Source organism: Pyrus communis, chromosome 10 (assembly GCF_041283825.1).
Source record: "Pyrus communis isolate YQ-2024b chromosome 10, ASM4128382v1, whole genome shotgun sequence".
Lineage (NCBI taxonomy): Eukaryota > Viridiplantae > Streptophyta > Magnoliopsida > Rosales > Rosaceae > Pyrus > Pyrus communis.
Genome location: NC_142574.1, coordinates 19,143,501 through 19,166,530, shown reverse-complemented (window position 1 = coordinate 19,166,530; position 23,030 = coordinate 19,143,501). Strand labels below are relative to the sequence as shown.

Genomic DNA, 23,030 nt, shown 5'->3' with positions numbered 1-23,030 from the left:
TAATTTATATTCGTTAGTCTCATGCATGTAATTATGGCTTCGTCACTTTTGGGTGTCGGCCAGCACGTGCCTACCCTGGTGATCGGAGGATTTTCAGGGTCGGGCATGTCATGTTCATGTATTTCCATGTTTTGAATATTAAAGATACATATTTTATTTATGTTTATTTTATTTGGCCAAAATTTGCATGCTTGTTTACATGTTCTTAGCATAAATATGACATGATCAGGGCACGAAGCCACGTGGAGGCCACAATAGGCCATGACCCATCCTGTAATTTCACCCATTTATGTGTATTGTGTGCTAATTTTTACAATAAAGAGTATATGGTTTATTGATGGATACAATTTAAAGATTTTAGTAGGTAACAAATTCAAGACTTCCTTTTAAGGGTGGGCAAACGGGTATAGGAACCGCGGGTCGGGGCAGGTAATGCGGGTACGGGGTGGGTACAAGTCGGTTCCTAATTTTCAAAAAGAGAAACGGGGCGGGCTGGGCCAGGCCTTTGAAACTTTAGGTTCGGGCCGGTTCCATAAGTGTAGAAAAATGGGTACCCGGACCGACCCGTTTCTAATTATAATGAACGGCCCAGATTGGATGATAAGTTATCGTCCAATCTCAACCGTTAGTTTCAAGATCAACCCTAGCTTCCTCTAGATTCCAGAATCACTCATTTGCCTCTCCCTCGACCCCATCGCCTCTCCTTGGACTCCCTTCACTCCATCGCCTCTTCCTTGACTCTCTGGACTGCCTCCACTCCATCGCCTCTCCCTCGACTCCCTCCACTACAACTCTCAATCGTCTTCCCCTCACCTCACAGTGCTCACACCAGTCTCACTATCTGGGTTTTAATTTCCTAGCTCCAAGGTGTGGGGGTTGTAGGTTTGATGGAGGTGGGTTCTAGGTTTCTAATATGAGCTCGCAGAGTGACGGGTGTGTAGAGAAATAGGGGCCAAGAGTTGAAAGGGTTTGAGAGAGAGAGTTGCGACCTTAGGGTTTTGAAGGTAGAAGTGGAAGGATGGGCGGCGGCTGTTCAATTTGTGCTATGTAAGATCGAGAGTTGTAGAGGAAGCTTTCTACGCTGTTGTAGACTGGAGCTCACAAAATGAGGTCTTTTGGGCATAGCGTGGCCGTTTCAACTCTGATGGATGGCGTGGCCTTGGCGGAAGGAGGCGGAGACATCGAGGAAGGTAGAGGTTTCAGAAAAAAAAAAAAAAAACAAAAACAAAAACAAAGAATTGTGGACCCGGCCCGAACCGGGCCAGGTTAGGTCCGGTTCCTATATTAGAATATGTTGTTCCCGACCCGTTTCCTTTGCACCCGGGTCCGGTCCGATCCCTTCAAAATTGGGCCCGGCCTAACCCGTGCCCACCCCTACTTGCTTTTCCCAACAATCTTTTAACTTTTTTACCATACAAGTTATAATTAACCTCCTATTTTATCATAAAAGTCTTCTATCTCACAATATAAGCCTTCTGATGTCAACAACCTTTTATTATTTTAAACCAATTCCCTTTTTTTTTTTTTTTTGGTTAGTTCATATAAACCAATTCTATACAATTTAAAAGAAGATTCAATTAAGTTGAAAGAAAAATCTCATGGTAATATATAGTTTTGAGTTATGACCTTAAATTTTGTTCGAATCTACTTTGTTAATCCTTTTTTTATAAGGGCTCGTAAACAAGCTTTGTTTTTATGATATAATCATCTCAGTACCAAATATTTCGTTCAATTTTTAAACCTCCATCACTCTTGTTTGATTAAAATATTCCATGAAAAGACAAAAAAATAAAATAAAAACCTTTAATTGTTCCCCAATTAATTGTATTGTTATAAAAAAAAAAAAATTTCTAATTTCTTTCATTTGGCTTAAAGGCCCATCCTCGGATGAATTTTTGGATCCGTCACTAGATGGGATGGCTTGAGTCACCATCGGGTGTCAACCATCACATGGCCAATCCAGTGTCTTCCGGATACTGGAATCGGGACGTGTCAAGGTCATTCATATATATTTTGCTCATGGCAGTTGAGCTATAAAACCATGAGTATTTCTCTTTTGTCGAATGTTCACTTCCACTAACATGATGGCTTCATAGTACTCTTAACTTGCATTTGCTTCAGGTGCATGCCTAGGCATAAACCTCTACTCTAAGGCTTAGGCAAAAAAGCCTACATCTCCCAAAGATATAGACAAATTCAATAATTTGATGCGCCATTCAGGCCAAAAAAAAAAAAAAAAAACCAAAAAAGAGAAGAAAACAAAAACCTAAAAAAGTGAAAGATAATAAAAAAGTTTGTGATCTCAACTCAATGACTGAGCGAGCCCACCGTTCATTGATATTTATAATAGTACAAAGCTAAAAGTAATCCGTGTAGGACAGAACTAATGTCCAAGTGATCTCCAGCAACACCAGTCGTCAAAAAAGACTAGGCCTCTGACCATCATCACTCTCATTTGCTTCCAACTAATCATAACTTGATTCACTGGCTAATGACTCGTCATCACTTTCATTTGCTTTGTTCTCATAACTTGATCCACAAGCTTCCAAATTTTCATCCTGTCTTGTTTCTTCTGGTATTTTTGGTTCCCCTGATACGAAGACATGATCAACTTTGAATTTCTCAGCATCTTCAACATAAAACGGGCATATACCACACTTTTCCACCTTCGCACCGGGAGTGTGTTGTTCGTAAAACTTTGGCAGGTAGAACTCAACAGAGGCCTCATTGGCAAGTTTGTAAACATCAGGGGAGCATTTTTTTGCTACCTCTTCACTTATAAAGGCCTTATTCCACACATACACGTGATGTCGGTCGTAACAGTAGCCATTCAATCTCCGAATTGGGATGTAGAATAAAGAAGTGAACAGTTCATGGCTTTCACCCAGTAATTTAACATTGAAACTAGCTCTTACCCTTAAGTCTCCCTGGCAGTTGGAAACACAAGAAACAACGACAGAGAGAGCGAAACCTGATAAACCTGTTCGAAACCAATCTGGAGGAAGCTTGATATGAACTGAAGATCCCTCACTTTGATAGCCGAAGCTGAACCAATTTGGAATTTCTTTTCCAGGACATACAATGCTAACACAAGGGTTCCCATAAGGGTTCTTTAATGGCTCAGTTGCCACTCGCATAATTCTAATATGTGCTTCATCCATTATGTTGCTCCTTGCATTATGATCCAATTTTCGGCAATCAGAAAAATCAAGTTTCCCAAAAGAGTCGTATTTATCCCAACCTTGTATGAGTGCTGTCCATGAACTTGACACTGTACTCAGCGACGTGCATCCATGTGCTTCAAGGTCACATACCACTGGGAGCTCTGGTAATGATTGAAGCCGCTTGCACCCAATTATGCTTAGTCTATGCAACCGAGAAGCTTGTCTGATGCCTGCAGGTATGCTCCTAATCCTGGTTTCACTCAAAATTAAATCTTGCAATGAGATTGAGCCAACGAGACCATCAGGGATTTCTGATATGCGGGTGCGACGGAGGTCAAGAACTTGCAAAGAGAGCAAACCAACAGAACCGGATGGCAACTCTTTGAGTCCTCGACAGTCACGAAAACTGAGAGTTTTAAGGTTGGTTAAACTGTAGATGCTTCTTGGGACAACGTTAAGGTTCTTGCACATATCAAGATCTAATGTTTCAAGCCCAATCAGACTTCCAATAGACGAAGGAAGTTTTTCGAGCGCTGTCTCTTTCAAACTAAGAAAGTTCAGATGTTCCATTGGCTCCAAGATTGGAGGGAATTCGTAAAAAGCAGAGCAACCGGTGAGATCAAGTCTCTCAAGAGATTTCAAGTTACAAATGCTCCTCGGGATACTTGAAAGCCTTTTGCAGTCTCTTAGTTGAATGTTTTTGAGAGCAGGGAGAAATTCGATTGATGAGTGTAGCTCTAGAACAGCTGTTCGACTTAAGCAAAGATATTCCAAATATTCCATCGGCTCCAAGATCTCTGGGAAGGTTTCAAGTTTAGAGCAGCTAGAGAGATCGAGTTCCCTGAGATATTTCAACTTACAAATGTTGGTTGGGAGACTCACAAGGCTCTTGCAACCAACCAATGATAATTTACTTATATCCCTGGGAAGCTCAGAAACCTGGCCAAGAGATGTGCAGCCCTGTAGATCAAAACAACCAGAGACTTTCAGCTTACACCTGTTGCTTGGAAGTTTCTTGAGGTCTCTACAATCTGTTATATCCATGTAAGAAATTTTTTCGTGAGACCAAACTGATTCAGGCAATTCCTGTATACCACTACGATATAAATCTAAGATTTCAATATTCTCTGGCATCTCTGGAAGATACTTAAGACTTGTGCATCTTGCAAGATCAAGATGAGTAAGTTTGTGGAGACGTTGAAAGCACCAGGGAATTTCAACCAAACTTTCACAGCCACAAAGATTTATGTCCACAATTTTTAGACTCCAAGAGAGATTCGGAACTTCTGTTAGATATTTAGAGTATTGTAGATTGATCACTTCTAAGTTCACAAGTCTCTGTAACAAAAGTAAAGAAAACTACAGAGAATTAATAAGCAAGACTTCCTACACTGCATTCTTTACAAGAACAAAAATAAGTATATATATACCTGGGGTTCATTCCAAAGCTCCTTAACTTGGCTTTCAGGCATATGAAGCTCAACTAGATTTTCAGGAGAAAAATTTAACGGCAAAGATTTCAAAGGATATCCACGCCAGTAAAGATAACGAAGAGAATTGGGAAGATCAAGAGAAGCGGTTAATTTCCAGTAAGTGCCAAACTTTTCAGAGTTAACCACAATTAGCATCATTAGGTTAGACATCACTTTGAAGTTTGCACGTTTCAATGTTTGCTCTTCAATCTTAAACCAGTTAACCAATATGGCTTGAACAATTGGAGTTCCCTGACAATAAGAGTGAAGTTTAAATGCATGTACAACAAAATTCAATTAATAATTAAATTTGTAGTAATCTGACGTCTTTATATAAATGAGCTTTTCTTTTGTGTGTTTTCATCTAAAGTTTCTCTATTTGCTTTTACTTAAAAAAGGAAATAAAAAGAACAGGAAATTGAATTCATTTGGCCCTTACCGTGTTACTTTTTAGTAGATGATAGATATCGACATCATTGAACAACCTATTACGTTTAGCGGGATCGTCAATACATTGTTCATGAACAATTGTGCTTCCAATTTCTTGAAGCAAATCATGCATCTCTATGGTTTTCTTTGTTGAATGAATTGATATAAGAGACATATCAACGAGAACTCTAATTCCAGCCCCTGCAAAGAATCCACGAATAGCTAACATTTTTTTTACATAATCCACATGCTTCCCTTTATGAAAACAAGCTATGTCCAAAAATATCTCCTTCTCATTTCTTCCCAATCCATCATAACTTAGTCTCAACACTCTCTGGATATTTTCATTGGGAAATTGTTTCAATTTGTTCAATTCATCTTCCCATTCTTCTTTGCTCTTACAATTTAGGAATGAGGACCCCAAAAGTACAAGAGCTAAAGGAATGCCTCCAACATAATCCACCGCCTTGTCTGCCAACTCCTTATAATCTGTTCTACGAGTACTGTTATTCTTGAAAGCACGCGAACAGAAAAGCTGAAGAGCATCATCCGGTTTTAATCCCTCAACCTTGTAGATCTTATCCTCTTCAACAGTTTGCCTAAGTGTGCTCCTATCTCTACTAGTGATAATGATTCTACTTCCAGTGCCATACTGAAGACGAATGCCAGCTAAATGTTCAATTTGCATTGAATCACTCACATCATCAAGAACAATGAGGACCTTTGTACGACTGAGGCTTTCCCTAACAAAAGTTGACCCTATGGATAGACCTTCTTCCTTTAATATCTCTTTTAGAAGTTTATTTTGCAAGCGATATAGTCCATCTGTTTGTTCTGAGTTCTCCCTAACATTTCTAAGAAAACAACTGGCTTCGAATTTGGAAGAAAGTCTGTGAAATACAGTTTCAGAAAGGGTGGTCTTCCCAATACCACCCATCCCCCAAATTCCTACAGTGATGCAAGCATCTGGTGAATGAATGCATAACAAAGATTCTATTTGCTCAATGCGTCTTTCAATTCCAACCAGGCCCTTTAAATCACATGATGATTCACGAATCAATTTGTTCCAAATATCGTCAACCACTTTCTTGACTAAATCGGCTTCTGTCCTGGCAAGTATAATATGATTATGAAGGACAAACAATAGTTAGTAATAAGTATGCCTAAACTAATTTTGTATGAATCAAATGATAACAAGTAGAAAAAAAATTTATACAAATTATGGAGTTACTTAATTACCCAGTTTTGTTTGAATTATCAAACCCAGATAGATTGGCTATAGTTGTCAAAGCAGCCCTCCACTTGTGCACCTTGTCGATACTGTTCTTGAAACGTTTTTCAAGTTGAGCAAATGCAACTGCATAGCTCCCCTGTTGTTTTTGTACATCTGATGGACTGATGTCATAGAATACGGGTATAACCAGCTGGCCATATGCTTCCTTGCATCTTAGTATATGTACAAGTTCATCCAGACACCATGTTGAAGAAGCATAGTTTTGTGAGAATATGATCACCGAAATCTTAGATTTCTCGATCGCTTTTCGCAGGGAAGGTCCAATTTCTTCTCCCCTCACAAGCCAGTAATCTATGTAGGTTTCGATTTTCTTCCGAAGTAAGGCTTCGTGAAGATGGCTGGTAATTCCAAGTCGGGTGTCCTCGCCTCTGAAACTTATAAACACATCATACTTTTCCCGATGAGGAGAGATATCAACATCACCACCAGCGTCAGCATCGGCAGTAGTGGCAGAAGATGAAGAAGAAGTAAATGTTAATGATCTACGGCACATAGACAACAGAGTCATGATACACTCCATGTCTTTTGTTGTTCCTCCCAACGCACAAGCTAATAACCTGATACGGTTTGTGAGTATAATTAAAAAAGAGAATGAAGTGGAACGAGTGGTTGATTATAGATGAATGTAACCAATCAAGCAAGAAAGTCGCAAAACGTTGAAACCTTTAAAGCATTCAACCCAAGCCATTCAAATGGAAACAATGTCATGGTCTGACTTATCACTAGCTTGTGGACAAAGAAAGTTGAGATTTCACAATAAAACCAATGGCAATATGAGGAGTAGCCAAATGACTTATAAGTGCATGCAAGGTCTTTTGTTTTCCCGACGTGGGATTGATACTTTCAATACGCCCCCTAACATGTGATGAATTTACAAGCCTAACACGTGTACGGCACAAATCGGATGACTTAGAGCACTTGTAGTCATTGGACCTCACACGCAAGACAACATGCTTTGGTAGGTAAGTGGCTAAATACCTCGATGGTCTTGAGGGTGAATTATCATTGAATTACATGAGTATAATAGCTTGATTTACAAGTATAATTGCTATATAAGAAATACATAAAATGAATGATTTAATTATACAAAAAAATCAGAGATCACAGAAAATCTCAAGAAAACAGGAAACATATCAATCAATATCATCTATCAATGGCAACATAGTGGTCCCAAAATAAAAAAAAAAAAAAAAAAAAAAAAAAAAAAAAAAAAAAAAAAAAAAAAAAAAAAAAAAAAAAAAAAGAACCCAGAAGAAGGAAGAAGAAGAAGAAGGAGAGGGGAAAAGGGTCCCCGCACCTGTAGGAATTTTTTTTTGTTTTGTTTTTTTATTTTTAATTTTTTAAATATTTAATTATTTTTTAATCCAGCTGGATTAGTGAGTGGTTCTTGTCTCTTGCCACATCAGCACTTAACAGAAAAACTAACAGAAAAATTGACGGAGGTATGACATTGTCACAAATTCGTAAGATGCGGTATGACATTGTCAATTTTAAAAGATGAGGTATGAAACTAATGTGACCCCAATAGTTGAGGTAGTTTTTTGTACTTTACCCTATTATTTTTTATTTACAAAATTTTCCTATAACTTCTATTTTTCATATATATTTTTTTAAAATTTTATCTTTTTCCTATAACTTTTATTTTACAAAATTTGTTTCATATTTTTTTTTAAATTCCATTGTTTCCTATAACTTCTATTTCACAAAATTCGTTTCATTTTATTTTAAATTTTATTTTTTTCCTATAACTTTTATTTCATAAAATTTGTTTCAGATTTTTTTTTAAATTATATTTTTTTTCCTATAACTTCTATTTCACAAAATTTGTTTCATATTTTTTTCCTATAACTTCCTAAGCCATTATACAATATTAAATTAAATTAAGTAACATGAAAAAACATTAAACAATTTGAATTTACGTTGTAGTTTTTTAAATAATAAATTATGTTTGGCCTCTTGGTCCTCGGTTGGAGACGATTTTTTGTGACAGGTCTAAAACGAGCCATATGATCCTTTGGCTCTCGGTTAGAGACGGAGGCAAATGTGGCTCTGTACTGGTTATTAAAATATTAATATCTTAAAAGACGAGAGGACTAAAACAAGCTCTCTGATTAGCCATCGATTGAAAATGACCTTAACGTTATTCAAATCGTTCGTTGGATATCAGTCATGGACCATGGTGAATTGGTGATAGTGGTGGATTTTGGCGGTTGGGTGGGATGATAAGTAAAGCCTGGACCCCAGTCATCACCTTCCACGACAAAACTTCTCTATTTAACATCGACATTCGTACATGGCTCTGCACCTCTTTGGTGGTGGTAGACGGATGCCCTTTTGCTGTCGATTTCCTATTTTTATCCTTCACTTTCTCCCTCTTTTTATTTTTCATATTTTGTCCTGCTTAAGAAAAAAAGAAAAATTAATAAAAATGTTTTGAAAATTTTGAGTTTTAATGATAAAGATAAAATAAAGGGTAAAATGAATAGTATCAAGATTAACTTTTTAATATAAAAATATGATTTTTCGTTAAAGTGTACAGTACTGTGAATTTTTCGTCAAAACTTTCTAAAAAAAAAAAAATCAGAACACTAAGGGTGCCAGAATATTTCTTCATCACAATTGAAAAGCTGCACTTGTTTTGCCTACGTGCAGAAAAAGTAGATGGTGAAAAAAGGCACAGGGTGGCGTTTTCTTCCTTCTCCCGACCCACAAACCTTTATTTCTTCTAGCCACATCTGCCTTTTTAGAATGAAAATAAAATACTCCAGCCACTATCCCTCTTCTCTTTCCTTTCCCCACCTTCCAGACAAGATAATTTCTTTATTAAAGGTAAAGTTAAAACGATGCGGTGGAAGCAGAGGAAGAAAGAAACGATGAAAGACGCGTGGCCGGGAAGGGCAAACTTGACGTTTATCTGTAGAAAATATGAAACAGTCGTTATACAAAGAAGAAACCCGAGGGTATGTCCGTCCTTTCACTATTAATGAACAGTGTTTTTTAAATTTATGTTTTAATATATATAAATATAATTTGGTAACATAACCAAGAAACTGTGAAAATCAAGTACAATTATTATACTCAAATATTGCTTGTATGGTCACTAACATGAATTATATCTATGAACATGTCTAATTTCCTTCTCCTCCAATATTGCTTATATCAAAAAACAAAAATCATTTCGACCAAAAAAACAAAAACAGCTTGGAAGGCCAGCAGCCATGACCCAGCCAACTCATGTCCTCACACTGACAGCCTCACCCTGATCTCTCTCTTTCTTCACTTTACTCTTCCTTTATTGGGTCGATGACTCCTGAAAACATGTCTATTCAATGGAGAGGACCTTGCTTTTCAAAATCAGACTCGACCAAAACCGATTTGGAGGTGGGCGTTCTCTATTTCAAGCTATTGCGCTCGTTGATTTAAAAATTCAAATGCATTAGATTGGTTTTATCTTCAATTGAAGACTTACTTACACCTAGTATTGCCACCATGAAATCCTAGACTAATAATGCATTAGTAAGTATATCACTTAGATGTTACGGTCACGACATAACATGACGTGCTGGTGTGGGTTGTTGGAAAATTACTTTTAGTATTATTGTTATTTTAACAGGGTTTTCTTGTGGGCCAAGGATTAGGTTTTTTTGCCTGTTAAGTTTATGATTACTTGTCCGTTAGAGATTAGGGTTTGAATTCGTTTTCTCTATAAATAGGTTGCTTTGTAACTTATTGAATAACAAGTCAGTGAAGATGTAGTCCTTTTAATGTATATAGCCTTCTTGGCAGTTATGTAGTTTCAATTAATAAAGTTTTATATTTCAATTCTTCATCGTGTACATTTTCAACTTAGTTTAGTCCTTGTAGAAATTAAATTGCATTTGCTGATGAAATATGAAATCAGTGGACGCAGCATCAAAGTTAAATTTGTACATAAAGCGCGTAAGGCCATGAAGGGGGGCCTATTGGCTACTGTGTGTTTGCCGCTACCATGCACTAGTGACTGGTGAGTTGTGTCTCTTGTGAGTAATCAGCTATATTAATAAAAGGTGTGAACTGATGATGCCATTGCCATGTGATGATGTGCCCTTCATCTGTCATTTTCAATGTGTCTGAACGCTTTAAATTTTTGAGGAAGAGATCAAAACCACTAAATTAAGTAATCCGTTGTATCAAATTTCAAAAATTTAAATCAATCCAAATCACTTAATTTATGGTTTTGGTTGAAGAGATCCGTAACAAATTTTTGTTCTTGGAAGGTAAGGTGAATGAGCTGGGTAAGTAGTCAACTCAGTCAAGTCAACAAGTACAATTGCTGAACTAAAATCTGATTGAGTCTCTGCGGGCTACTGCTCTCTCTTCTCTTGCTTGCTTCCCACTTTCAAGCTCTCTCTGTCTTGATTTGCTTAATTGGATTTTCTTCTCAATTGCAACTCAGCAAATCTCATTCATTCTGATATATCCATTCTCTTTCTTCGATATAGTATCAAGCACTCGCTTCATTCTCTTTCTTTGATATATTATTATCTTGCACTCAGATGGAGTGCATCAGTACTCTCTTGCAGATGTGCTGCAGATCCTTAACATTTTCATCTTCGTCGTCGTCTACTGCTGTTGATCCTGCAGCTGGTGATGCTGAAGATGTTGATATCCCCCCTCATCAGGAAAAGTATGATGTGTTCATCAGTTTCAGAGGTGAGGACTCCCGCCTTGGTATTACCAGCCATCTTCATGCTGCTTGAATACTTCCCAGAGATCTTGGAGCCAATGGAACATTTGAAGGCTTTAAATTTAAATGGAACAGAGGTTAAAGAGCTACACTCATCAATCGAGTTTCTCCCTGCTCTAACAAGCATTCAACTACATGTTTGCAAAAGGCTATCAAGTATCCCAAAGGGCATTTGTAAGTTGAAATCTCTAAAGGAACTCAATCTCTCTGGGTGCTCTAACCTTGAATACTTCCTAGAGATCTTGGAGCCAATGGAACATTTGAAGTCTTTACATTTAGTGGAATAGAGGTTAAAGAGCTACACTCATCAATCGAGTTTCTCCCTGCTCTAACAAGCATTCAACTACAACTTTGCACAAGGCTTTCAAGTATCCCAGAGAGCATCTATAAGTTGAAATCTCTTGGCACACTTAATCTCAAAGGTTGCTCTGCATTTTAGGAATTCCCTCAAATCTTGGAGCCAATGGAACATCTGAACTTTCTTAGTTTGAAAAAGACAGCGGTCAAAGAGCTCCCTTCGTCTATTGGAAATCTAATTGGGCTTGAAACATTAGATCTTGATATGTGCAGGAACCTTGATGTTGTCCCAAGAAGTATCTACAGTTTAACCAACCTTAAAACTCTCAGATTTTGTTGCTGTCACGAAATCAAAGAATTTCCGTCTGGCTCTATTCATTTGCTATCTTTGAAAGTTCTAGACCTCCATGGCACCCGCATATCAGAAATCCCTGATGGTCTCGTTGGCTCAACCTCATTGCAAGATTTGGATCTAAGTAGAAGCACGATCAGGAGCATACCTGCAAGCATCAAACAAGCTTCTCAGTTGCATAGACTAAGCTTAATTGGGTGCAAGCGGCTTCAATCATTACCAGAGCTCCCAGTGGATCAAGTTATAAGAATAAAGCAAATGAAAGTGATGATGATTCAGAAGCCAGTGAATAAAGTTATGATCAGTTTGAGTTAAATGAAAGTGATGATGAGTCAGAAGCCGAAGGATCCTTTTGGCTGAATGGGTCTTTTTGCCTGAGTGCCACATCATTTTGAATTTGTCTATTCCCTTTGGATATGTAGGCTTTGTTGCCTAAGCCCAGTACGGGTTTGGGATTGCTTTAACATTTTGTAAAAACAGCTATGAAAAAATCACCAGTGTAAAATGTTTGGTAAATGCAAAAATAAGTTCTTCTTTCCAAAGTTCCAGCCATAATAATCAGAAAAGAAGAAGTCAAAACCTGCTTTTTCTCCACCTCCCCTGTTCGAGATCTTCGACCTGCTTAATCCGTCTACCAAATTAAGTTCATCTGCATGCCCAGTTCCATAATCAAGTAAATAAAATTAAGAAACACACAATTAAACCCACAAAATCAGCTCAATTAACTCTGAAAGTACCTAATAAAATAGCTCAAAAATCAGAAAATCCACCAAACCACCAAGAGCAAACAAGTCCCCAGCTCAAAGGGGTCCGCGACAAAGGTGAGACCCTGCTTCAAGTGTGCTGAGAAAGCACTGACTCCGATAGCGGTGACCTTCAAGTTGCCGTCCTCATCGAGGTGGAGGTTCTTAAGCTTCAGTTCTTGGTGGTAGACCCCGCGGCTGTGTCACGTAGTTGAATGTGACGTCGTGAAAGTGGAAGTGACGAGTCACGTAGTTGACATTGAACATTCGACAAAAGAATAAAAACTCAAATAGTTCCATAGCTCAACTGCAATGAGCAAAAGATATGAATGACCTAGTTGGACTAAAAATGCCAAATCTTGTGTTCTCGTTTGAACTGAACAACAAAATCAGCAAACACAAAATTTATTTGAGATGGAAATGGAAATTACAACAAAATAAGTCCTTAAGTTTAATAATACGATCATCAATTTGTAACAAACGAAAAAACTATGGGGGTCTTCGCTTCAATAGGACTAGGAAAATTCCAAAATTCAGGAGGAAATATATGTTGCGCAACAAGCTAAAGGGAAAAATAATGAAGAAATGGCAACCTGCATACACAAAAAAGGATGAAATACAAAAGATACATTACAGGCTCAGTGATTTCAAAGCATAAAACACAAGGCCCGTCCCACCACGCCACAATAGAAAGGCTTTGAACGGCGATTGAATAGCAAACACAAAATGAAGCACAACTAACCGGCTAAAATGCACTCCAATGATCAGTCTTTTCTCAGAGTCTCCATTGACGTCTGGAAAGGCCCTGAAGACCCAAATGGGTCCGAGTCTCGTCTCGGAGTTTGACTGTTGAATAATGTCCTCAATGGAGAAGACCCAAATGCGTCCGAGTCTCCTTTTGGAGTTTGACTGTCGAATGATGTCCTGAATGCCCAAAAAAATCTGATTCTTTTCTTGGGGTTTGACTGTCCAGCGACATCCAAAATGACCCTAAAGATCCAAAGGGGTCCGAGTCTCTTCTTGGAGTTTGACCGTCCAGTGATGGCCTAAATGGCGCTGAAGATCCAAAAGGGTCTGGGATGTCATCAAATGTTGGAAATCATTGACCCTGATCAAAATCTCCACTGATGTGCATATAATCAAATCTGCCAAGCGTTTCAGGTTGAGGGAAGTATCTAGTATCTTGGGTGCTTCTAAACGAATCAAACCTGGAGAAGGTGTCGAATGAAGGTTCTAAACTATCCTTGTATCTTGGTGGTGAATATCCTGAATTGAAGGCAGACATTGATGTGCTGGGAACAGAATCGTCGAAAGCAAAAGGGCGGTTCTTCTAGGAAAAGCTACCTCCTTCTGATGACCCAGTCCTGATAGGGTTGAGGCCGAACTCCCCAGGGCCAGAAAAGTAGTGATCCTTATTACTCTCCTGATCCATATCCTACATCACACATGATTAAGAGCAGTTATCGCACAATCCAGCATGCCAGTAATAACAACAAATATAAAACTGCAAAAAACTGAAAGCTTGAAAGTGCTACATAACCAACAAGCTATATTAGAAAAGAAAGTGGATTCACTGGAACATAGAATCCATGCCTACTTAAAAGGTGCAAAATAATGGAAACTTTCCATCGGCTACAAAATGTTCCATGTGCAATGCAGCACCCTCTGTTGTCAATGTAAACATAAATAGTCTTGATTAACCTAGACCTAATGCCAAAACCAGAGTCCCCTTCAACGCGCAATTAATTGTACTAAGAACAATTCCACATCCCCTTCTTTTTATATCTACAGTGACCCAAGACTGAAATCAGGAAACTCGGTTTTGTCATATTTGGTTGAAAGACCCATACTACTACTAACTGATTTACATGATGAAACCATCAGAACTGGAAACTTGGTGAAGATAGAAACTATTATTGATAAAATTCACAGAACCTTCTCTAATAACTAAACACGGCAAGCATTAGGGCACTTGAGGCTACTATTGAAACAAAGGATACATGATCACAGCCACAAACAAATAGGTGGCATTAACAGCAATCATGGAGCACTACTCGGTCAGTATGAACACAAGGCCAAAGAATTTAGTTCTATAAAATAATAAAGAATATTGAATGTACAATATCGGCTTACCTTGGTGATACTAATTGGATTGAAACCCCACACCGAGTCAACATCATCATTAGTGTCAAATGTCCCCCATGCTGGTTCATCGAAACCCTTGTCACTGGAAAACACAGACCCAGCACCCCCATGATCATCACTGCACATCAAAGTTCAGAATTTCAACAATTTTTGCAGGTATCATGGTGATCTTAAATATGTAGTTAGAAAACTACAGATCTAAAACTATACATTTAAGATTCCTTATCACGGGGCGAGGCCTCTGTGCCTGTTGTCCTTCCATAGTTAGAATCTGAAAATTCTCTAGATGGGCTTCCAACGGTACTGCTGGTAAATGGACTGTTCGGAGCACTTTTTGCGGACTCCTCTTCATTTTTATCATATGCTGCTCCATTTTCAGCAACCTTGTCATCCGCACTTTGAGGCTTTTCTGACTTGACATCAACTTTAGGTGAAGAAGCAGTTGGACTCTCAACTGGATGAGCTTCTTCTTTTCGAACTGATGATGATTTCTGTTTTGGAGACGCCAAGACATTTGACACATCAAGAGTGAGCTCCTTGACAAAAGTGAATCCTGAAAAGTAAAACTTCTGAATCAGTCACATCGAATAGTTAAAACTCCTGAACAGATTGGGAAACCACCACCAGACGACAAAGGAACTACAAACAGCAGGCAATATGCTCCATTTACCACAAGGTGAAAAGGAAAAAAGAATTTAAGTGCTACCAGAAATTTATCATCTCAGAACCAATATTGGATCTATAAAACTCATTTTTGGCATATACATTCGTCTTCAAACTTATCCCAATCCTCATCCCAGTCAGCAGCTCCTTCTTGGATGCCAGGTTACCAGCCTATATAAAAACAAAATAAAATTTCAGATTACAAAATGCATTGTGGCACAAATACCACAGCAGTGAACAATAACGAAAAATAAAATGACGCACTCAAGAAACGCTGCACAGAATTCAAATGATAAAATCAAACAAAGCAGAGTGATCAGGAAAAGATTACAATGGTGAAAACAAGGGTTTCTCTGTAGGATTTTCATGATTTAACAACAGAATGACTTTCAGCTTCTAGAAAGGCAACGCTATTAATAAATTGACTACCCAAAGCCAAAGTCCATAAAAAAATAAAAAAATGTAAAATCCATCAGATAGTTTGATAAAGAATAAGCTCATGGAAGTACTCGTATCATTATTCATACAAGATTCTTAGATTCCCAAGAAATTAGCAACAAATGAGATCAGCTTACCAAAGGGAAGCTCAGTTAATGTTGCAAGCTTTCCGCGTAATCCATACTTCTTGCAGCGTTCATTGAGAGTTTTCACAAGCCCATCAAGATCCAATTGGATGCGATCAACGTGATCCTGAAAATTTCAGTTGGAAATGATCTTAGACAAGTTGAGCAAAAGTATGTTTTAAACAACAAGGTTGAGCAAAAGGTATCGGTGCCATCAGCATCACCTTCTTGCTCCATCTTGACAATTGCCCTGTATAGCTCCATTTTCTTCTCCTGCATATAAATCACATAAGACAATCAGTCCGGTGATAATAAAAAGAATACACCACTAGGGGTATGACCATTCAACTGATTCTATTTTCCCACCCTACTTTCTCCAGAATGTAATACTTAAAGTTAAAATATAAAAAATAAAGGCATGCCATCTCACAAGTACAGGTAATTGCGACTCAGATGAACAAAACGAACAGCAAGCAGTTGACACTTTGATCTTCGAATGAGCAAAAGCAAACACACACATGGGCCACTAATTGACCACAATTTCTATGTGGTGAAAGGTACCTGTAAATCACGAAACGTGGCTTCTTCAATAGTCAACTTGGAAGCTACATCTCCAGCTTGTTTGTATTTCTCTTCATATTTCTTAGCCAGGGACTCAGCCTAGATTTATGTAGTACTCATTAAGCCAAGACAGTTGCTAAAGATTAATGAAAATATGCGCTTAGGCTCAAGTATCCTACAGCATACCTCACGTCTATCAGCAGATGCCCCTTCTGTGATCTCATTAAGGCGATTGTCACAACTACTCTTGTACAAGACCTTATACCAAAAAGGAAAATAGATCAGAGCAAATATAACAAGGTAGAAGCATACATCACAGTTTCAACACCACACCCTATATGTGTGAGATCTAAAATAAAGCACTAGCATTCACAATGATGCGAATTAGAATTCAAAAGCTGAAAGTTAAAAACAATCATTTCTTATATTAGTAAGTAGATGTAAAATTGCTACAATTTTTAGTCTAATGCCTTTTAAAATATTCCGAGCCTACAATAACATAATGAAGCCACCTTGAAATACAGCATAAGCTGTGACCTTTCTCCCACATTTAAAGCTATAGGACAATGATAAAACAGATGATCTGCACTTTCTCCCAGTAGTACTTGTCAATTCAAGAACGAATACTGATTCAGACAACAAACATCCACATGTTCAAAAAATAAAACATTTTACACCACTGCAAAAGTCAAATAGTAAGAAGTCTGCAGGTTATTTAAAAGCAACAAATGATTAGGACGTCCAAAATCCATCACTCGTAGAACAGTTATATTTAAATGCAAACAGTAAAACTACTGTAGAATGTTCAATATGCCCAACCAACGGCATAAAATGCACTCCAATGAGCAGAGTCTTTTCTCGGAGTCTCCATTAACGTCTGGAAAGGCCCTGAAGACCCAATTGGGTCCGAGTCTCGTCAAGGAGTTTGACTGTTGAATGATGCCCTAAATGGAGAAGACCCAAATGCGTCCGAGTCTCCTCTTGGAGTTTGACTGTCGAATGATGTCCTAAATGGAGCTGCTGAAGCCTCGAAAAAATCTGATTCTCTTCTTGGGGTTTGACGTCAAGTGACTTCCAAAATGACCCTGAAGATCCAAGGGGGTCCGAGTCTCTTCTTGGAGTTTGATTGTCCAGTGATGGCCTAAATGGCGCTGAAGAGCCGAAAGTGTCTGGGATGTCTTCAAATGTTGGAAATCCATGACCCTGATCAAAATCTCTACTGCTGCGCATAGAATCAAATCTTCCAAGCATTTCTGGTTGAGGGAAGTATCCAGTATCTTGGGTGCTTCTAATCGAATCAAACCTGGAGAAGGTGTCGAATGAAGGTTCTGAACTATCCTTGTACCTTGGGGGTGAATATCCTGAATTGAAGGCAGACATTGGTGTGCTGGGAACAGAATCATCAAAAGCAAAGGGGCGGCTCTTCTGGGAAAAGCTACCTCCTTCTGATGGCCCAGTCCTGATAGGGTTGAGACCTAAACTCCCCAGGGCCAGAAAAATAGTGATCCTTATTACTCTCCCAATCCATATCCTACATCACACATGATTAAGAGCAGTTATCGGACAGTCCAGCATGCCAGTAATAACAACAAATATAAAACCGCAAAAACAGAAAGCTTGAAAGTGCTACGCAACCAAGCTATTAGAAAAGAAAGTGGATTCAGTGGAACCTAGAATCCATGCCTACTTAAAAGGTGCAAGATAATGGAAACGTTCCATCGACTACAAAATGTTCCATGTGCAATACAGCACCCTCTGTTGTCAATGTAAACATAAAAATGGTCTTGATTAACCAAGACCTAACGCCAAAACCAGAGTCCCCTTCAATGTGAAATTAATTGCACCAAGAACAATTCCACATCCCCTTCTTTTTATACCTACCGTGAACCAAGACTAAAATCAGGAAGCTCGATTTCGTCATATTTGGTCGAAAGATCCGTACTACTAACGAATTTACATGATGAAACCATCAGAATTGGAAACTTGGTGAAGATAGAAACTATTATTGTTAAAATTCTTTAGATCCTTCTCTGATAACTAAACGCAGCAAGCATGAGGACACTTGAGGCTACTCTTGAAACAAAGGATACATGATCACCGCCGCAAACAACTTGGTGGTATTAACAGCAATCATGGAGCAAGATCCGGTTAGCATAAACACAAGGTCAAAGAATTGAGTTCCATAAAATAATAAAGAATATTGAATGTACAATATCAGCTTACCTTGGTGGTACTAACTGCATTGAAACCCCACACCAAGTCAACGTCATCATTAGTGTCAAATGTCCCCCATGCTGGTTCATCAAAACCCTTGTTGCCAGAAAACAGACACAGCACCCCCGTGATCATCACTGCACATGAAAGTTTAGAATTTCAACAATTTTTGCAGGTATTAGGGTGATCTTAAATATGTAGAAAATTGCAGATCTAAATTATACCTTTGAGATTCAATATCACGGGGTGAGGCACCTGTGCCAGTTGTCCTTCCATAGTTAGAATCTGAAAATTCTCTAGATGGGCTTCCGACATTACTGCTGGCAAATGGACTGTTGGGAGCACATTTTGCTGAATCCTCTTCATTTTTATCTTATGCTGCTCTATTTTTAACAACCTTGTCATCTGCACTAAGGCTTCTCTGACTTAACATCAACTTTAGGAGAAGAAGCAGCTGGACTCTCAACTGGGGGAGCTTTTCTTTCTGAACTGATGATGATTTCTGTTTTGGAGGCGCCAAGACATTTGACACATCAAAAGTGAGCTCTTGACAAAAACGAATCCTGAAAAGTAAACTTCTAAATCAGCCACATCGAATAGTTAAAACTCCTGAACATAGTGGGAATCCACCACCAGACGACAAAGGAACTATAAGCAGCAGGCAATATGCTCCATTTACCTCAAGGTGAAAAGGAAAAAAGAATTTAAGTGCTACCAGAAATTTATTATCTCAGAGACAATACTGGATCTATAAAAACTCATTTTTGGCATACATTCGTCTTCAAACTTATCCCAATCCACATCCAAGTCAGCGGCTCCTTCTTGGATGCCAGGTTACCAGCCTCTATAAGAACAAAATAAAATTTTAGATTACAAAATGCAATATAGCACAAATACCACAGCAGTGAACAATAACGAAAAATAAAATGACGCACTCAAGGAACGCTACATAGAATTCGAATAAAATGCAATGTAGCACAAATACCACAGCAGTGAACAATAACGAAAAATAAAATGATGCACTCAAGAAACACTACATAGAATTCAAATAAAATGCAATGTAGCTCAGCTAATGTTGTAGGCTTTCCGCATAATCCGTACTTCTTGCAGCGCTCATTGAGAGTTTTCACAAGCCCATCAAGATCCAAATGGATGCGATCAACAGGATCCTGAAAATTTCAGTTGGGATTATCTTACACAAGTTGAGCAAAGGACCTTCAACTAAACTATGAAAACTAAACTGCAAGAACAATACAATTTCTTCCTACATACAGGACCTTCAACATAAACTAGAATATCCAAAAACAGCATCTTTCCAATCAAAGAATATGGCCAAGAAATATAGTTTTGAGAAAATACGGAGCCAAAGTGGAGAACAAAATCCAACTTTATTCCATAACTACGGAGCCAAAGTTTTGAGAAAACACGGTGAACAAAATACATTGCTGGCATACTGCACCATCAGAAAAGCCATTAAATCACCACAAAACTACTTATGTACCCCGCCTGAATTACCCAACTTACATTTCCTTCCTTAAACAATCTCAGCCACATTTAATTCTACAGGACAATGATAAAACAGATGATCTGCACTTTCTCCCAGTAGTACTTGTGGATTCAAGTATCAATACCAATTCAGACCACAAAAATCCAAAATTAAAAAAAATTTTAAAAAAAAAAAAAAAAATCTTACAACACTGCAAAATCAAATAGTAAGAAGTGCAGATTATTTAAAAGCAACAAATGATTATGACATCCAAAAATCTATCACTCGTAGAACAATTATATTCAAACGTAAAAATGTAAAACTACTGTACAATGTTCAATATGCACAAAAAGGTCAGAAACGAACAAGAGATACTCACAAGTTCCTGCCTTTGACTCGGAAATATTCAATTTTCTCCCTAGCATCCAAAATTTCTTTCCCCAGTTCTTCTACCTGCAAGGAACAAACAGAATCACATCAAAAAAAGAGGATCACGTCAAAAAGTTGAACTGTTGAAGAAAGAGAAGCTGAACAATTATAATGAATGCTATATCAAAAAGAAAGTGTGATGAATGCCATGCGTTAAAAACATGTAAATGCCAATCATTAAAATTGCTAATATTAAAGAACTGATCGTGAACTTTAAAAAAAAAGTGTAATGAATGTCATGCATTCTATCAATCTAGACTGCACATTCAGACATGACTCAATTTTATAGTATTTATGGATGTTTGTATGTCAATTGTCCAGCAAAAAATTACTCCCAATTACAAATGTTTATATCTACAAAATATCGATGGCATAAAGTAAGTTTTTACATCAAATTACCAACACATCAAGCAAAAAAGGAACATCCAGTAGCAAAGCATCTCCCAATATGCTTGATCTAGCCTGTTATGTTCAGGAATTCATGCTAAATGCCATCAACTAAACATTGTGAGTCGTCCAGTGCCACCACCCTGAAGAGGAAAATTAAACAACTTTAACTCCGGGATAGGGATAATACAACTTGTGCAAAGATGCACCAGTTCAGATACAAGCTAACATAGAAGAGAAACAAACAAAAGAAAAGAGCTTCAATAAACCACATGGCACCTGTAACTGTAAAACACAAGCCAAAAGATGAATTCAAAGAAAATTGTCCTACCTCTTGGTAGTCCCCATTTCAGAAATAGGTTGCGGGCTTGTTCACCAGTGATTTTCCCATCTATGTCTGTGTCAACTTTCACAAAGATATTGGTGTAATTCTGAACATCAGTTCAAGTCATCCTAGGCCATCTCATATGGGACTAACTAGAAGCAGAGTTCCCAGCTCCTAGTGAAACTCCAGAAGGGCTAGTCTGAGCTGAGACTTGTTGGTTTGGGTTTTTAAATGACTGGGCCTGCGGAGGCTGGCGACCAACCTGTGTCTTGGGCTAGTTGAAGACTGGATCCCAGCTGATACTGGCACAATGGCTGATGAGACTGGGACGCTGCTAGGAGGAAAATTTTGCTTTGGTTGAGATGGAGTTGCAGAAAAACATCATCTCCAAGAGATGAGTCAGGAGCAAAGCCATTCCCAGATATATTTAATGGTTTGGAATCCTTAGCTGGTGGTCTTGATGGTCTGATTCCAAAACCTGCCTGTGGTCTAGGTGGTAGGGAAGTTGTTGGTCCTGATGTTGCGAGGCCAAGTACATCTTGCATTGCAGAGGGAGTGATCCCCTTGTTTACAACTTGCGAGGGAACCCCGGTCGTTGCTCCACCGACCCAATCGTTTGAAATGTTCAAGTTTTGTGGATGAAGCTCAACCACTGAACCTGCCCTGGGAAAGCCTTGTGAAGCAACACCCTGGTGGGTTGGGCATCCAAACTTATGTTACAAAACATAATGAGAAAATTCTTTCATTTAATCAGTATTTAATATCTTATGCCCTCGGTTATCATCTTCTACGGAAATTCCTTCAGCAAACAAATATACAGCTTCAAAAACCTACTTGTCAATATGATCATAACCCAAACAAATATCCCTCATATGCTACAATCCTAACTATTCCATAGTCGTCTTATGCTGTAGGTTTTCATTACTACATTATTGTAATGCCATGTATCACCATTCTGAAGTCTTCTTACCACCAAAGATGGACCGGATAACATAGCTCTCTTAACCCTCACTAACTGTAGTATAAATCATTCATCTACTTATTTTATACCATTTGTTTCCATCAAACTATTAAGTTTCAAATAAATGAACATGAATTCCACATTTATAATAACACGAAATAAAAAGCTCAGCTCGGATCAGAAAATTACGACATCCCGAGCTCACATTAACCACTTCACCAACAATTAGACTTAAAATTCAAATCAATCTGATTTCGCACACATTTCCACCAGCATCAAATCCCGATCAACCACTATATTTGCACAAATATAATCATACACATACAATTATACACATATATTCAAGAATATACATATATACAGATAGAGAGTACCTGCGCAAGGACCTGTTTGGGGAAACCGGAGCCCTGGAAGAGAGCGACGGCTTCATTGCTACTAATCCGGCCATCACGGTCCAAATTGGCTCGTCGGAATACACATCGAATAAAATTTGGGCGTGAAAAGTTAATTTAAAAACTAGTATTGGGTTTAATAGGTGTTGCCCTAAAAATTAGAATGTTTATCGGCTGAGTAAATGAACTAATTATGTTTATATTGTGAATGAGGTTGTGACAACTCGTGATTAAGCTCAGCTGGGCGAGTATAATAGATATGGCGGTGGTGGTGTGGAATGTGTTACTAGCTTTTGCACTTGAGTGACTTCGATCGAGCAAAGAACAAGACTTGTAATTGGATTCTAAAACTTGAAGACAACGTTGCTTAGTTCATTGCAAAATTCAAGATCTAATACACCAGGTTCGGCCACTACAACGCAAGTAT

General features: G+C 38.2%; 1 protein-coding gene and 1 pseudogene across 2 annotated transcripts; both read right to left on the bottom strand.

Moving 5' to 3' along the window:
- Positions 1–2,314: 2,314 nt before the first annotated feature.
- LOC137727691 (disease resistance protein RML1B-like) lies at positions 2,315–6,879 on the bottom strand. The gene is made up of 4 exons (XM_088678642.1): positions 6,305–6,879; positions 5,076–6,174; positions 4,595–4,888; positions 2,315–4,502 (listed from the first exon to the last, which is right to left on the bottom strand). Exons 1-4 carry the CDS (start codon positions 6,877–6,879, stop codon positions 2,466–2,468), a joined length of 4,005 nt encoding a protein of 1,334 aa, XP_088534768.1. The 3' UTR covers positions 2,315–2,465.
- Positions 6,880–12,866: 5,987 nt separating this feature from the next.
- LOC137728308 (uncharacterized) lies at positions 12,867–22,720 on the bottom strand (annotated as a pseudogene). Its single transcript, XR_015952448.1, has 18 exons — positions 22,586–22,720; positions 21,257–21,939; positions 21,116–21,210; positions 20,938–21,000; positions 20,489–20,562; positions 19,896–20,076; positions 19,609–19,792; positions 19,411–19,467; positions 18,848–19,048; positions 18,633–18,760; positions 16,596–16,667; positions 16,410–16,508; positions 16,055–16,121; positions 15,861–15,980; positions 15,388–15,456; positions 14,833–15,175; positions 14,611–14,740; positions 12,867–13,912 (listed from the first exon to the last, which is right to left on the bottom strand). The product of XR_015952448.1 is annotated as an uncharacterized LOC137728308 (transcript).
- Positions 22,721–23,030: the final 310 nt, after the last annotated feature.

Excerpts from the sequence above, each read along its gene's own strand:
- LOC137727691 (XM_088678642.1), bottom strand. The coding sequence starts at position 6,879 with ATGGAGTGTATCATGACTCTGTTGTCTATGTGCCGTAGATCATTAACA. Across the intron at positions 6,175-6,304 it reads GATAATTCAAACAAAACTGG|GACAGAAGCCGATTTAGTCA; the intron begins GTAATTAAGTAA and ends TATACTTGCCAG. Across the intron at positions 4,889-5,075 it reads ATCTACTAAAAAGTAACACG|GGAACTCCAATTGTTCAAGC; the intron begins GTAAGGGCCAAA and ends TCTTATTGTCAG.